This window comes from Barbus barbus (assembly GCF_936440315.1).
Source record: "Barbus barbus genome assembly, chromosome: 14".
Taxonomy (NCBI): domain Eukaryota; kingdom Metazoa; phylum Chordata; class Actinopteri; order Cypriniformes; family Cyprinidae; genus Barbus; species Barbus barbus.
In genome coordinates, this window is record NC_136742.1 from 27,460,771 (window position 1) to 27,475,295 (window position 14,525).

General features: G+C 38.8%; 1 protein-coding gene across 1 annotated transcript in view; it reads left to right on the forward strand.

The window, feature by feature from the left end:
- LOC306880344 (ATPase family AAA domain-containing protein 2B-like) overlaps positions 1-14,525 on the forward strand; it is a 95,214-nt gene that overhangs the window by 62,765 nt on the left and 17,924 nt on the right. Inside the window, exon 25 of the mRNA XM_079433827.1 lies at positions 13,519-14,070. Coding sequence (XP_079289953.1) covers positions 13,519-14,070 — 552 coding nt within the window. The remainder of the gene's footprint in view (positions 1-13,518; positions 14,071-14,525) is intronic.

Sequence of the window (14,525 nt, forward strand, 5' to 3'; positions counted from 1 at the left end):
AAATGCACTAATTATGTCAACTTTCAGGAGTACACTGACATTGACACATACGTAGATGGTTTCAGACATAAATAGTTTTTGAAAACTACTATTAATTTCTTTTATATGTGTGTTCATGTATATCTTGTATCATGTATGCCATTGCTCATAGATGCAGTTCAGCATTATTGTACAGCATCATGCTGAGTGTAAGCAGCTTGTTTTCAGATACTCTGTATGTTTTAGGTTCATGTTGTTTAGCACATTATTTTCATTATAAATAATGGTTACCATGGGATGTCAAGTATGTAATTGCTGCAATGTAAAGCTTTTCCCTCTTTGATGTCTCTCTAGCCTTCCATCTTATTGGCCTCTTTCTGTACATCGAGAGACATCATCATGTAAGTTTTTATTGCTGGAGATTAGTAGGAGCTCGTGTTTGCCCTCTGTAATGACACACACAACTTCCTCTAGGGGTTATGGGACTTCATGAATACAGGGAGTAATGCACTCATTATCTTTATAAAGACACCTTCATTTATCCCCTGCATCACACATGTGCATTAGATATCAGAGACCAGGTTTCTTTTTTACACTAATGCAATGTAATTTCGTAAAGAATTTTATTTGGCTCAAAAGAGCACATTTGTTGCATAGGTCTTTTGTGACTTGTCATTGCTATTTCTGTAGCGTATTCTGCCACCTTGTTAGCAGATCTAGTTTCTCTTGGCAAATGAGGTTTTGGCTCAGTGGGCTTTATTTTCTGATAGACGCAAGATCACATTTAATGATTAAATAAGTCCGTGTCCTGCCTCTTGATTAGCCAAAATGCAAAAAAGGATCCACATATGGTGACAAATAACTATTCCAAAAATGTTTATTTTCAATAAGTTAACTTTTTTTTTTAGATGTGCAGTAGTTCATTTGTGTGAGTGTGTGTAGTCAGAGTTTTTAGAATAGGACAGTATAGATTAATTATTGAACATGTCAAATGTTATCAGTGAATATTTTAGTGGTATTTTATGTTTTGTTTATTTGTTTAAATTTCCTATTTACAGTTAACTTAATTGTCTCAAATTAGACTTTTTGAGATCTTGGCTATACTGTGAATTGTGGTATTTTTCTCTATTAACAATTTTTAATGTGCCCTTTAACTGTGGATATTCTTGCTCTCCGTAAATGATTATTTTCAGTTTGGTATCATGAAAACAGTCTTCTAGTCTGGATCCAGTTATTTATGGAGTCCGATGGTGGTCGTTTTTTATCTCAGACAGCACAGGAAAACATGCACCGCACAGCTGACCTTTGATTGATTCCTCCACGCTGAATCATTTAGGCTGCTACACTGAATATTTCACCTGTTCTTCTTTATTGAATCGGTCATTTGTCATTTTCCATAGCAGGCTAAAATAAAACCGCTCTTTAAAAGAGTTTTGATGTTTAATTCATAAATTGCACCCATAAAAATTTCAACTGCAACTGAAATCCTGAGCAGCTGATCTGATCAATTGACATTGGTCTCAGGTGAACTGACAGAGGTTCTGCTCGCCGTTTGAGTCCTTTGTCGGTTTTACAGGCCAAAATAACGCAAGTCCCTGTTGGACATAATCGCATCTGACTAGGCTTGAGCTCCTGAGTAAAGTCGAGCTTTTGAACCGCCAGTTTCTCAAATCTAACCATGCTGGTGTCCGACTTTCGGCCATTACCTGTGGTTTCTTCCGTCATATTGCTTTTGTTTACCTTCACTTTCTGTGGATTTCTTTCTCTAAAGAGCAGGATAAAAGATTCAAAGCCTCATCATTCAGACCAGACGCTGCATGTCTCGTCCTCAATGTTCTCATTCCCTGGGCTTCAGGTAATCACAATCCCAGCTTGGTATTAATCCGAATTTCACGGCCTCCTAATGGTGTCCATTAAAAGCAAGCTCTGTAGACGATGTGCCCGGTCTATCATGTGGTTCTACATAAACCTCACCGTGGAATCTAAGCATCCGGCGCAGCGGTTGGTGACGAACCCCAGCAGGCCAGCCAAGTGATTACGATATATCTGAAGTCGAAACTCTATCGCCAAGAGCACTTCATTCCCACTTTTTTTTTTTTGCCTCTTAACAGTAGATCTGATCAAAGTGAAAGTGGCTTCCTTCCTTATCACCAGAAGAGCATTTTCCATGAGCGCTATAGTCCAATAAATAAACTCTTTTCCCGGTAGGCCACTGGCCAGCTCTTCCATGTCAAAAGTGGTTGCTTAAGTATAGAAAACTGGACTAGCTGTAGAGCACAACAGTTGGGTTCTGGAAGTAAAATTCCCATTCTTTCTCTCCTTAGGGTAATTGATTTTTAATAATAATTTTATAAAGCTTTAAAAACAGACATCCTGTGAACAAAGAGGTTGTTCATGATGGATTATGCTTTTGTTGAAGCCATCAACCAGCATTATTTCAACATTGTTTTAAATTATCACATTTAACCACAGACTTCATGGTGAAAACATGACACATGATTCTGTAAATAAATCCAATTAGGGGATCGACACAGAAAACCCATAGACTGCTTTAGCGCCTGTCCACTCCTATGCAACACTGCAAATTATTTAACCGAGTCTCCCTATGCTCTCAAATGTCTGTGTATAATGCATATTTTGCTACTAATGTAAAATATATTGTTTCTATATATGTAACACTGCCCTGCATCCTATTTATAGAATGAAATCCAGTACTTGTTTCTTACTAATTTTTGATAAGTGTGTTAAAGGATTTATGTATATGTATGTTTAATCTTAATTTGTAAAAAAAAAAAAAAAAAAGTTTCTATTGATATTTTTGAACCATAATCAAATTGGGCAATATTAGGCCTTTTTTGCAAATCAGGAAGTTATTTCTGCATGGATGCGCAGGGAGATTTTGCCGCTAATCCAAACTATGCTAAATAAATGTCAGTCATCTTTGAAGATAGTGGTCCTGGCAGAAGTGTCATTTGCAGTGCTTGGGATTGTAGTTCTTTTCCTCATTAAAGCCATTAGGTACACATTCTTGTACCTTTTTCTTTTTATCTGAATACTTTTCTGCTTGTAATGTTATAATGCTTGTAATGTTGTACTTCACCTCTGAGCTCAGTGGTTCCCAACCATGTTCCTGGAGGCCCCCCAACACTACATTTTGCATCTCTCCTTTGTCTGACACACCCAATTCAGTTCTTGGAGTCTCTACTAATGAGCTGATGATCTGCATCAAGTGTGTTTGATTAAGGTGACATGGAAAACATGCAGTGTTGGGGGGCCTCAAGGAACTTCTTAGTTGATTGGTTTGATTTAATAGCTTGTAACTTTTTAAGAAGACTTCTTTGAAAAATGAAAGGAAAACATATTTCCAGAAGCTGTTGCAGAAGTGGACAGACACTGCTGCACTCTATAATCTTTACAAAATCTGAAAAGCTTCCACCGAGAGCTGCTTTTTCCACACCGTTTGGCTTGGCAGACGCCACACTGATAAGGCGCCAAAAAACTCCCTCATCATTTTGACACTCGTCCAGTTCTAAGGGATGGACTGACCTTTGCTGTCATGACACCAGCGCTTGCTGGACCTTCAGGTTAAGCAGGCAGCCCGCTATAACATAGGTGATCTCATTTCCTGCTCAAGAGCCAACGAGTCATCCGCTAGCGTAGCAGATAACCGTTTCATCCATAAGATATGCAGCTCTTCTTTGTAAAGTGGTTTGAAGTTGTAACTATTTTTGGCGGGTCTATATTTCAAAGCTGTCACAACATGAATTGCGACCATCAAACGTGCGCATCCACATGTAGTGCACATCCGTGGGCGTTTCCTGGATAATGACTCTGGTGAAGCTGTGGCATGCTAGCACGCTCACAGTGGAGATGAATTACCCCTGGCATGCCCGTGTGTTTTATTCCTCCTCACAGTGGGCAAAGGAAGCTTTTGACTGATCTACTTCATTTCCACAGGCGTAGACTGAATCATTGATCGATCCACAAGCCTCATTAAGCACCCACACTGCATGACAAAGGCCAGAGTGACTAACTGTGTCCTCTCACAAGCGCGACCCTGACCATCGCTCCCTGTCTTTCTCATTCTCACGTTGTCTTCTCTAACCTCTTGATTTCTCACCTTACACCTGACATATCGTGCTAATGGGTATTTCTATATAACATTACCTCTGTTTCAAAATATAGAGAGCAGTATAGGCGGCTATTTTCTGACACTATGCCCAGACACTATAACCAGTTTCCAGCGACAAGCAATTTGTCTGTCCACATCAGACACAACATGGCTATGTGACAAAATCGGTCAAATATCTCAGCCAGTCAGAAGAACGTGTAGGTGGGGTCTCTCTGCAAGCACATTGCATTTGAAACAAAATGGATACGTTTGTGATCTAATTCGTAAACTGTGATTAAATGGAATACTAAAATGTAAATATATGGTTATAAATGAATAAATGAACATTAAAATAAAGTAAAGCACAACATAGAAGTAATTTTTTTTTTTTTTTTTTTTTTTTCCCACAACTTTTTTTATTTTTTATTCTCAGTTTGTTGCAATTCATTATGGCAGGGTTTTTCGACCTTTTAGGACATGCGCCCCCCCCCAAGTTTGTCTAATTTCACTCGCGCCTTACCACGCTCTTACCACTAGGTCACACCTGCCTTTTTGTTGTTTTTGCACTTGAAGATTTAGTGGCAATATTTGAAATTAATAACTTTGTTTAGCTTAACAATTTTGCCTCAGACAGGTTTGCTCCGGCAAATAACTGGCAAATGGATATGTCCCAGGTTGAATAGTCCTAGTCAAACTCGTACTCCGTGTGTCCTGGCAGGTGTCCTAGAGCAGGAGCGTGAGCCGTTCAGTATGGAGCTCAGCCGTGTGCTGGCTCTCTTTTGTTCTCCTCTGTTGAGCTCATTTACCTGAGATTAATGCTTGGTTTCAATAAATTGTTCTGATGGGCTGGTATGTCAAACACTTCTTTCAAAAGAGCAAGAAAAATCCCTTTTAAAGTCCATTTTAAATTCTAAGCTCTCATGAAAAATTAATCTATATCTATATGTTCAGGTTTTTAGCATAGTGTGCCTTGGTAAGAAGTAATTTTCAACCTTTGTTTTTCCATAAATTACATTCACCTGTTCATTACATTAGACCAGCGAGTGATGTTTTCACACTGTTGCATCATGGGAGTAATCATGGAAAAAAGTGTTCCTACAAGGCGGACCTAAAATTGTCTGCTGTATTGTTTGTGCTATCGCACAGTTTAATAAATGTGAGATAAGGTGGAGTTTTGGCAGGTACTGGTGGGGGGGTGCATGGCTAAATATTTCTGGCGCCGCATGAAATATGCATGCAGTGGCAGTTTTAATTATTACAAAGTGCTGAGCTATTCCAAGAAGAGCATTTCCTCCTCTCACACGCACGCACACACACATACATACACAAAAACAAACACACACTTTTATATCAACCGTCTGGGACTGTGTGTTCATGCTTCAACAATTCCCATGCATTATTTAAAAGTGGGAAGACTGGGGAATGACAACTTTTTCCTGCACTGGGCTCCTCTCGAGTAATGACCACAGTATCCACTTGACACTTGCACACTGCTGACCCCTGACCTCTCTCTGGCTTTCTTTAATGGCAAAAGGGACATCTGTGAATTCCTGGGAAGTGGTTGCATTTATAGAATATATAGATATTCTCTATTAATGGATGGATGGAGCATGGTTTTGTATTTTTTATTTTTTTTTTTCAATTCTTTATTCAACTACTTATTATTTAGCTACTGATGGTTTGTTTTGTTTGTTTGAATGTATGGATGATAGGTGGACAGACAGGAAAGATGTATGGATGGATGGGTGGGTGGATGGATAGATAAACAGATGGTTGGATGGATGAATAGAAGGATGTATGGATGGGATGATATATGTATGAACAGATAAATGGATGGGTGGAAGGATAAATGGATGCATGTACAGATAGATGGATTGGATAGATGCATCTATGGATAGATGGACAGTTGGCTGGATGGAAGGGTAGATAGAAAAATGGGATGATCGATGGATGTATGGATGGATGGAAGGGTTGATAGAGGGGATGATGGATGCTTGGTCAATAGATAGAAAGGTGGATGGATGGATGGATGGACGGATGGATAGATAGATGGATAGGATGATGGATGCCTGGATGGATGGATGCAAGGATAGAGACAGTAGAGGGGGCGATGGATGGATGGATGCATGGACAGATGGATGGATAGAAGGGCAGATAGAAAAATGGGATGTTCGATGCATGGACTGATAGAAGCATAGATGATGAATGGATGGAAGGGTTTATAGGGGATGATGGATGCATGGACAGATGGAAGGATAGATTGAGGGGATGATAGATGGATGGATAAATGCTTAGATGGATGGATGGATGGATAGAAGGGTAGATAGAAAATGGGATGTTTGATGCATGGAGAAGGATGGATGGACGGAAGGGTTGATGCAGGGGTTGCTAGAAAGATGGGTGGATGGAAGGGTAGATAGATGGATGGATGGAAGGATAGATAGAGGGGACGATGGATGGATGCATGGTTGGATAGCTAAATGGATGCATGGATGGACAGATGCATAGATGAAAGGATGGATGGGTGGATGGATGGATGAAACATGTATAGATGGTAGGATGGATAGATGGATGGATGGACGGAAATGTTAAATGGGACTACAGATTGATAGAGGGGATGATGGATGGATGCATGGTTGGATAGCTAAATGGATGCATGGATGGACAGATGCATAGATGAAAGGATGGATGGGTGGATGGATGAAACATGTATAGATGGTAGGATGGATAGATGGAAGGATGGACGGAAATGTTAAATGGGACTACAGATTGATAGAGGGGATGATGGATGGACAGTGCATAGATATGTGGACGATATAGAGGGGATGATTGATGGATAGATGCTGGATGGATGGACGAATGGATGAACACATGGGTAGATGGGTGGATGCATGGACGGGTGGATGGAACGATGGATTGATAGATGGACTGATAGATGAATGTACAGGTGGATGGATGTATTAATGGACAGACAGACAGATATGCAGCAAATCTAAATACCATATCCTGTAAATGTTATTGATATGCCTGTGCTTGCTTGCTTTGACCCAATTGAGAAATGACTTCACGTTCACATTCATGGCTGATGTTTATATAAAAGTAACTTTTTAAAAATATTTTCATTTCCCCTGAAGTAACCGTAAAGGTCGCCTGTACGTGGCCGGGAGAGCTGAACCATGAGTAATCACTATGTTTAGAAAGGTGACATTTATAAATGAAATCTGTATAGCAGACACACAGTGATGATGAAAAAGCACTGCCTCTGATATTTTAGGGGTTACATTAAGCACCATAACCACGTCCGCAAACTTATACTATCCTGCAAACTGTTTTTTCATCTCACCTGGCTCTCTTTTTCTCCTTTTCATTATTGTCAGTCACTCTCTCTCTTTTCGCACCCTTACATCTCTCTATTTCCTGAAATATGTTGTTCGGTTTATTCTGGGCCTTGAAACTACACCCCTACCATTCACAATCTCAGCAAGGCTGTGAAAAGCTTGCAGGAAGCTTTCCCTGGCGAGCTTGTTCTTCTCCATCCTTTTCGTTTTTTTTTTTTTTTTTTTTGGTCCTAGCCTGTTATTTCTGAAGGAGTTGCTGTACTTAAGATCCATCCATCCACATGTGAATGACAGAGGCTTCTTTTCCCCCAGTGTGACCATGACCTGAGCCGCCTCAGCTGACCTCCAGACTTTAAAATAACCCTGTCTAGAGCTAGAACATCTAGCTGAGTTATTCTGGCCTGCTCAACTCAAGTATGGAATTTTTACATGAAAATAAAATGGTTTTATCATTGTTTTTGTGACCTTTATTCTAGCATTCTTCTGTTTTCACAGTAGAGATGCATACAGCTGAAGCAAACCTTTACTATAAAATCCATATACAAAAACATACAATGCAGTGTACAAATTTCAGATGCTAGATTTTTATTTCATTTTATTATTATTTTATTTTTTGTTGTATTTTTGTATTTAATTATTTATTTTGAATTGGTTATTTATTTTATAAGCCAAAAGGAGACTCGTGTGGCTTTTAATTTGTCTGTTAGCTTTGAAGCCACCTGTATTTTTATTTTATTTTTCATAGTGCAACATCGCTGTGTCTGTGCAATGCCCACAGGCCTATCGGCGCCATGAAATAAATTATTTTTGAATTGGTTATTTATTTTAAAACTTCAAAAACTAAGAATTGTGAAGTTTTTTTTTCATGTCCGTGAGCTTTGAACCTACCTGCATTTTTAAATTCTGTTTCAACTTATTCTTATTTTAGCCTTTATTCTGGCACTCTTATTTTCACAGTAGAGACACAGGTTTGAAGCAGTGGTGTAGTGGTCTTTATCAGTCGGCATTCCGTATACCCACTTCTAAATCCCCTCTGATGCGCATCATTCAGTTGTGTCCTGTACTAGCCAAATCATGACAGTCCAGCATATGAGTAACTAATCCAATCGCATGTGAATAAATGCAAATATTAACGTAAACACTCGTGCAGTGTATGTTTCATTTATAAGCTACTCGAAGCCGGATGGCGCTCTTGTGCAGAAAGTCCGAAACGGCCTCATAGAAGTACTTACAAGTTACTACATGCAAGAATCCATCTATCGCTGTAGCCAAAGCTATCTCTACTGTATCTAAGCTGAATAAAAAGAAACTTGAAGACCGTAAACACATGATTGCGACAATATGGTTTATGTGTGTTTTTCAAGTCATCTCCAGGTAATAAAAAAAGCATCTGATTGTGAATAATGCAGTGTTAATTGATAGCATTTATTACACTTGGCAATAGATGGGCTACTAGTCTATAAAATATATTTTCTGCCTTATTCTGTGATAAAATGGGAAAACAGGCTAAACAAATCATAAAATTGTCATTAGGAAAATACAGGAAAAATATTGTAAATTATTGGTTATTGTCCAGCAGTGTATTTGATTTCTCAGCCAATTAAAAGCAGGAGGTAATAATAAAAATAATAATAATAATAATAATATCAGTGTTGTCAAACGATTAGTCCTGTTAAAACCTGTCAATTAGAATTGCCCCACTTTATAGAAACAGCCTTTGAGCAAGCCAGCATTGTAGGCTACTCTCTTGCCAGGTTCAGGAAGTAGTCCTCCGTAAAATGTGCTGCACACACTCGAATATTTGTGTTGTACTGCTCTGGAACAGTGTTGTAAATACCACTTAACCGCTGATTTCTAGTTGTGTCCTCTTTTGGAAGCCCAAACATAGTAGTTTCGCTTTCACAAGGAGAAACCGTGTCTCCAGGACATGGCACCGGTGGCAGCAACAGAATAAAAATCACGCCGCCTTTCTTTGCGTATAAGTTTGGGCGGTGTTATGAAAATCTCCCCACACCGTGACGTAGACATGTGGGGGCGTGTTTGAATGAGCCGTTTTAGGGGGGCGTGGATAAGTCTTAACTTTTCAGGGATCTGATCTATGCACAAACAGCTTGTAACACTCCAAAGAGAAAGCAAAACTTGAAATTGCATCATATGACCCCATTAAAAAAAAATTGGGGCATGAATTAAGAGTACACCCACTTCTCCAGGCACCACTACACCACTGGATTGAAGTAATTATCCTTATCTAAAATCATATAATTTGACGTGCAATTTTTTGAGATGCTTATATTTTATTTAAATTTTTATTTAATTATTTTTTTTATCTAGATTTATGATGATTGGATGGTGATTTGGTTCTATCCAACTTCTTTCCAAACTCAGCATCTCTCTGCCTGAATAGTTTTATTGCAAAAGAATTTAGTTAATATTACATTTTTTTTTGTTTATTCACTTTAAGCATGTACTCTGTTGCTTTAGCAACAAAGAAACACGTCCACCTGTCTAGAATAACGCCACTAGACACCCCATCAATAAAAAAACCTCTGCTGGCAGAGAGAGAGAGAGAAACAAAAAGCATTTCAAGGCTTAAACATTAAAGACTGTAGCTTTATCATAATCCTCAAGCTAGTCTACCTGGTCGACATGGAAAGCAGTGTTAGGCCAATGTGAGGAAAATATCAGAAGCAGATAAGATGGGATTTTATAACTTTGCCTGAAGTTTTAATAATGCAGATAAACGGTGAAGCCCAAGGGTTCTGGTACACAGTCCTTGAGGCCACAGCCGGTGTTTTGACTCCTGGTCAAGCTTTGACTTTTACAGGGCTGGAAATCTTCAGCCTTTGGCTCTATCGTGGATCTCATTTTGAAACCAGAGGGTACTGCCAGTACTGACAATCATTGCTACTTTTTATTATTATTTATTTATTTTGCTCTTTTCTTCATTGCTTTTGAGATAGGCTTACAGAAGTTTGCAGTGTTACCGTCTTGGTACTCTTTACTCTTTTAATGCAGCTTTTGACGATGATCTGGCCTCAATCACGCTGTTGTCAGCGTTTTGCGGTAGATGCAATCTGGACACATTAATATGTCCTCCAGCAGTACAAGTTTTCTATTTTCCCCTATCAATCAGTTCAAGCAGCCTGGCGGTCTCCAGTTCCTTTGTAGTGCTGTTCAATCATAAGCCCAGTATTCTGGTTGAACACACGCAAATTCACAGAACCTTTGTAGAGTTAATTACGCATCATTAGGGCTTGATGCACTGCATGGGTCTCTTTAGAGCGAGTCACAGCTATTGTGTACTGTGAGTTGGCCGAAATGTCAAATTAGGTCTTGTGTGGCCACAAAGGAAAAAGCAAAATAGCTAGCAAAAAAATGACCTTTTGTGTAAATTGCTACATGCACCTTTCTACCATCCGGTTGCTAAATCTTAATAAATTGGGGCTCATCAGTTCCACTTCATTTGCTGCTCATCTGTATTCGCAGTCAGTCGTCACTTTACATGTATGTCAGTCTGGACTGATATTGTTGCTGTTGCTGAATTGCATCGTCCACGAAACCTAATGCCTTACATATGCTAATATGCAACAGACTAAATTTGTTGTGCAGCTGAACACCCTAACTTAACCTAAACTAATATCAAATGACTGACATACTTGCAATTATTTAGTCTTTCGATTTATATTCCTTTTTTTGAGGAAAAAAAAACAAATTGCACATTGATTTGTTTTGTTAGTCACTTTTAATTTAAAATGTTTGGTTAGTTTTATGTTAGATTATGCCAGTCACTTTAAGTTAGGTTAGCATTTTGATAACACTTTACTTAAAGCCTTTATGTATAATGAATTAGGGTTATTAAATTCTATAATGTATTAAGCTTTGTAATACATTATATCTTGTTGTAAATAATTATAACCAAATTTAAAATGCATAGTGTAACAATTGATAAGAGTTCAATTGCATCAACTGTGGTTATAATTATTCATGAGATTGTACAATGCATTATAAGGTGCGTTACAAGACATAATTAATGCCTTAAAACTACTTTTATAATGCATTATACTTAAAGGCTTTATGTAAAGTGTTACTGCAATTTTTAATCAAGGTCAATCAAGGCCCATGAGTGATAAACAGACATATGCTCTGATACAAGTGTCATCCACAGAAATTACACAAATTGCTTTTTCTTTCATGCAATAAGAAAAAGAATCACAAGATTAATCATGATTAGTAGTTTCAGTGTTATTTTTTTAGTTTAAAATGATTGCAAAACAAAGTGAAAATCTGCGTAGCACCTGAAGCACACTTGCCCTTCAGTTAAGAGACTTGGACTGCAGTTACAGCAGATGGAACAGACAGTAAAAGCCCAACTGTTGAACTCGAGACCTGTTACCCCAGTGCTGTGAATCCAGCAGAGGAACGCGTGGAATGAAGCTTGTTAAAGTTTTACAGCATCAGATTCAGACCTTTAGCCTCTTCTCCCTGAAGTTTTTACTACATTTTTGGAAATGGAAAAGCTTTTTTCCCCCTATTTTTTGCTTACGCTCCCCCTCTCTTGCTTCCCTCTCTATCCATATGTTGGCAATCTCCAAGGTCCTCCTTTTTCTCTCTTCCACTTGCTTGTTCCCTCTCTCTCCCACACCTCACTTGATCATTCTGATTATATCCGAAAGGAGGGAGCACCAAGTTTTTCGCAATCAACCTCTCCGATTAAAAAAGAACCCACAAAAAACTATTGTATTTGGAATAGCAGGGGTGTTGTGGGAATCCATTATTGTGAGTGGAGTGTGAGTACTCAGTCACTGAAAGCCCAATAGGAAACATCAGCAGCCGGTGGAGGAAAATTAGCCCAATCCTTTTGGGCTCTGATATATGGCACACATCTGGGCTGTAGTCCATTGTTTTCAATTATGACTTTAAGCATGGCCTCCTGCATGCCGAGCTATGCTCCCCCTCTCCCTCTCCGACCAATTACACAGTGGACAGGTGTCGTGTAGCGCTAACAGATTGGCCCACCCGCCTCTGTCTATTTTTCTCGCCGTGCTTCTGGAGCGCTCAGCATAAGCTCCCTGGTGACGGTCACGACAACACACTTTTTTTCCCTCTTTCCCCCCTCTCTCGTTGTCATCTGAGTGACTATAAGACATGAGGGTGAGAAGTTCATCATGCAGTCAGTCATGTCTAATGAACGGTTCGACCCGCTTCCAACACCCCTGATTTTGACAGGGGTTTTGCATGTAATTAGGGAGCGAGAATCGCGAGGTGAATGTGAGTTATTAAAATGCAAGAAGCTGCACAGCTTGAAAGTGTTTCTGTAAGTACTGTACTGTATAAGTTGAAGTTGAATCACAAATTTTGCATAATTTTTTATTATTTTAATCTTAAAGTATATGCCATGTTTAAAGATCCCATGAAATCAAAATAGATTTTAAATTTTTTTTTTTAGTTTGACTGTTATTTTTGAAGCCATCTGATGTATTTTATTTTATGAAAATGAAATTTTATTTTTTATTTTTTTTAGGTTTTATAAATTTCATTGTGCTTTTAGTTTGTCTGCCTCATTTTATTTTATTTTGGGATTTATTTTTATTTTTGAATTGCATTTGTTTTCAGTTGATTTAGTTTTTTTTGTATTTTATTTTTGTGAAAATATGAAAATGATTTCATAATTGTAAATATGTAGAAACAGTTTTTTTCTCAGTGTGGTCAGAGATGCTTATATGCAGTGCTTTTACTGGGTAAAAGTGAAGCAAGAAAAGAAAGTTTGAAATGAATTCTGCAGACTAATTTCTTGTGGACACACTAAATCTCTCCAGTGTGCATGGCGTGGTTTCAGTAGCGATTCGATTATGATATCAACATTCAGTGTTAAAAGCAATTTTACAGTTTTTTTTTTTTTTTTTTTTTTTTGGAGTCATAAATATATATTTTTTATCATTTCTAATTTGCATTTAAAAAAGGCTTGGAATATTCCCCCAAAACTAAGTTTCCTTCTGAACTGTTCTTGATTTGTAATCTTGCAGGATGAATTAATAATCTATGCATTTCTTGTTTGTTCTCTAATTTGACTTAAATCTTTTTTGTCTTCAGATAACATAAAGCGCAAGTTGCGGCGGCGGCCGATTTGGGGGCGGGGCATCATCAGAAAGAAAAAGATCTATAAAAAGGAGGAAGATGATGAACCAGAAGAGGAGGAGGGAGCAGACGACTCTGCTGTAATGGTGCAAGGTGATGCTTGTCTCACCCAGGACGAGTCGTCCTGTGACGCCATGGAGCTCCATCCTGACAAGCAGCCACTCCAGGCCAACGGACATGTCCTCTCTACGGAGGAGGAGAATTCCTCTGAGCCGACGGCCACTCAGGACCCTCAGGGCGAGAAGGAGCCCATCAAGGCCCCCTCAGAGGAGGCTTCCAGCAGTAAGGAGGCCACAACGGTCCCCGCTCCTCAAGAGTGTGTGAATGGAAATGAATCTATGGACAGCGTGTACAGCGAGGCTCTTGAAAAAGAAACCGAGGTAGACTCTATTAATAAAGATGCACTTGAAGCAGAGCATAAGGAGCCTTCTGCCCCAGAATGCAATGCAGAGGAGAACGTGACCGCAGCAGAGGGAACGGCATCTGATGGCGACCATGAAACAGAAGGTACGGCGTGATAAGACTTCACAAATCCCAAAGTATTAACTAAGCATGTATTTTCATACATTTAAAATGTTAATGCACTGAATTTAGAGATGCAGAACATGGCAATAAACTAAATTATATATAATTCTCTCACGTATTTAAGTGTAATTAAATAAATAACTGCCCAAAATAACATTTTAGTTTTACCAGATGTCCATAAACATGCAGGACAGATGAATAATTCCTAGTATTGATAGTCAACTGTACGGTTAATCACAGTTTGGAGAAAATGCTCTGTTTTTGGACTTCAAAACACCATCTGTTTGAGAGCGTTTCTCCTGCCGAGAGTTAAATACACCAACAGAAACACCCTGCGGACTCGTCTCTTCATATACATCTGCAGACGTGCCTGTCCTTCACCAGGTGTTGTTCGTTTCTGGTGTGAGATGTGCTCGGGTTTGTTTTTTTTCCATAGT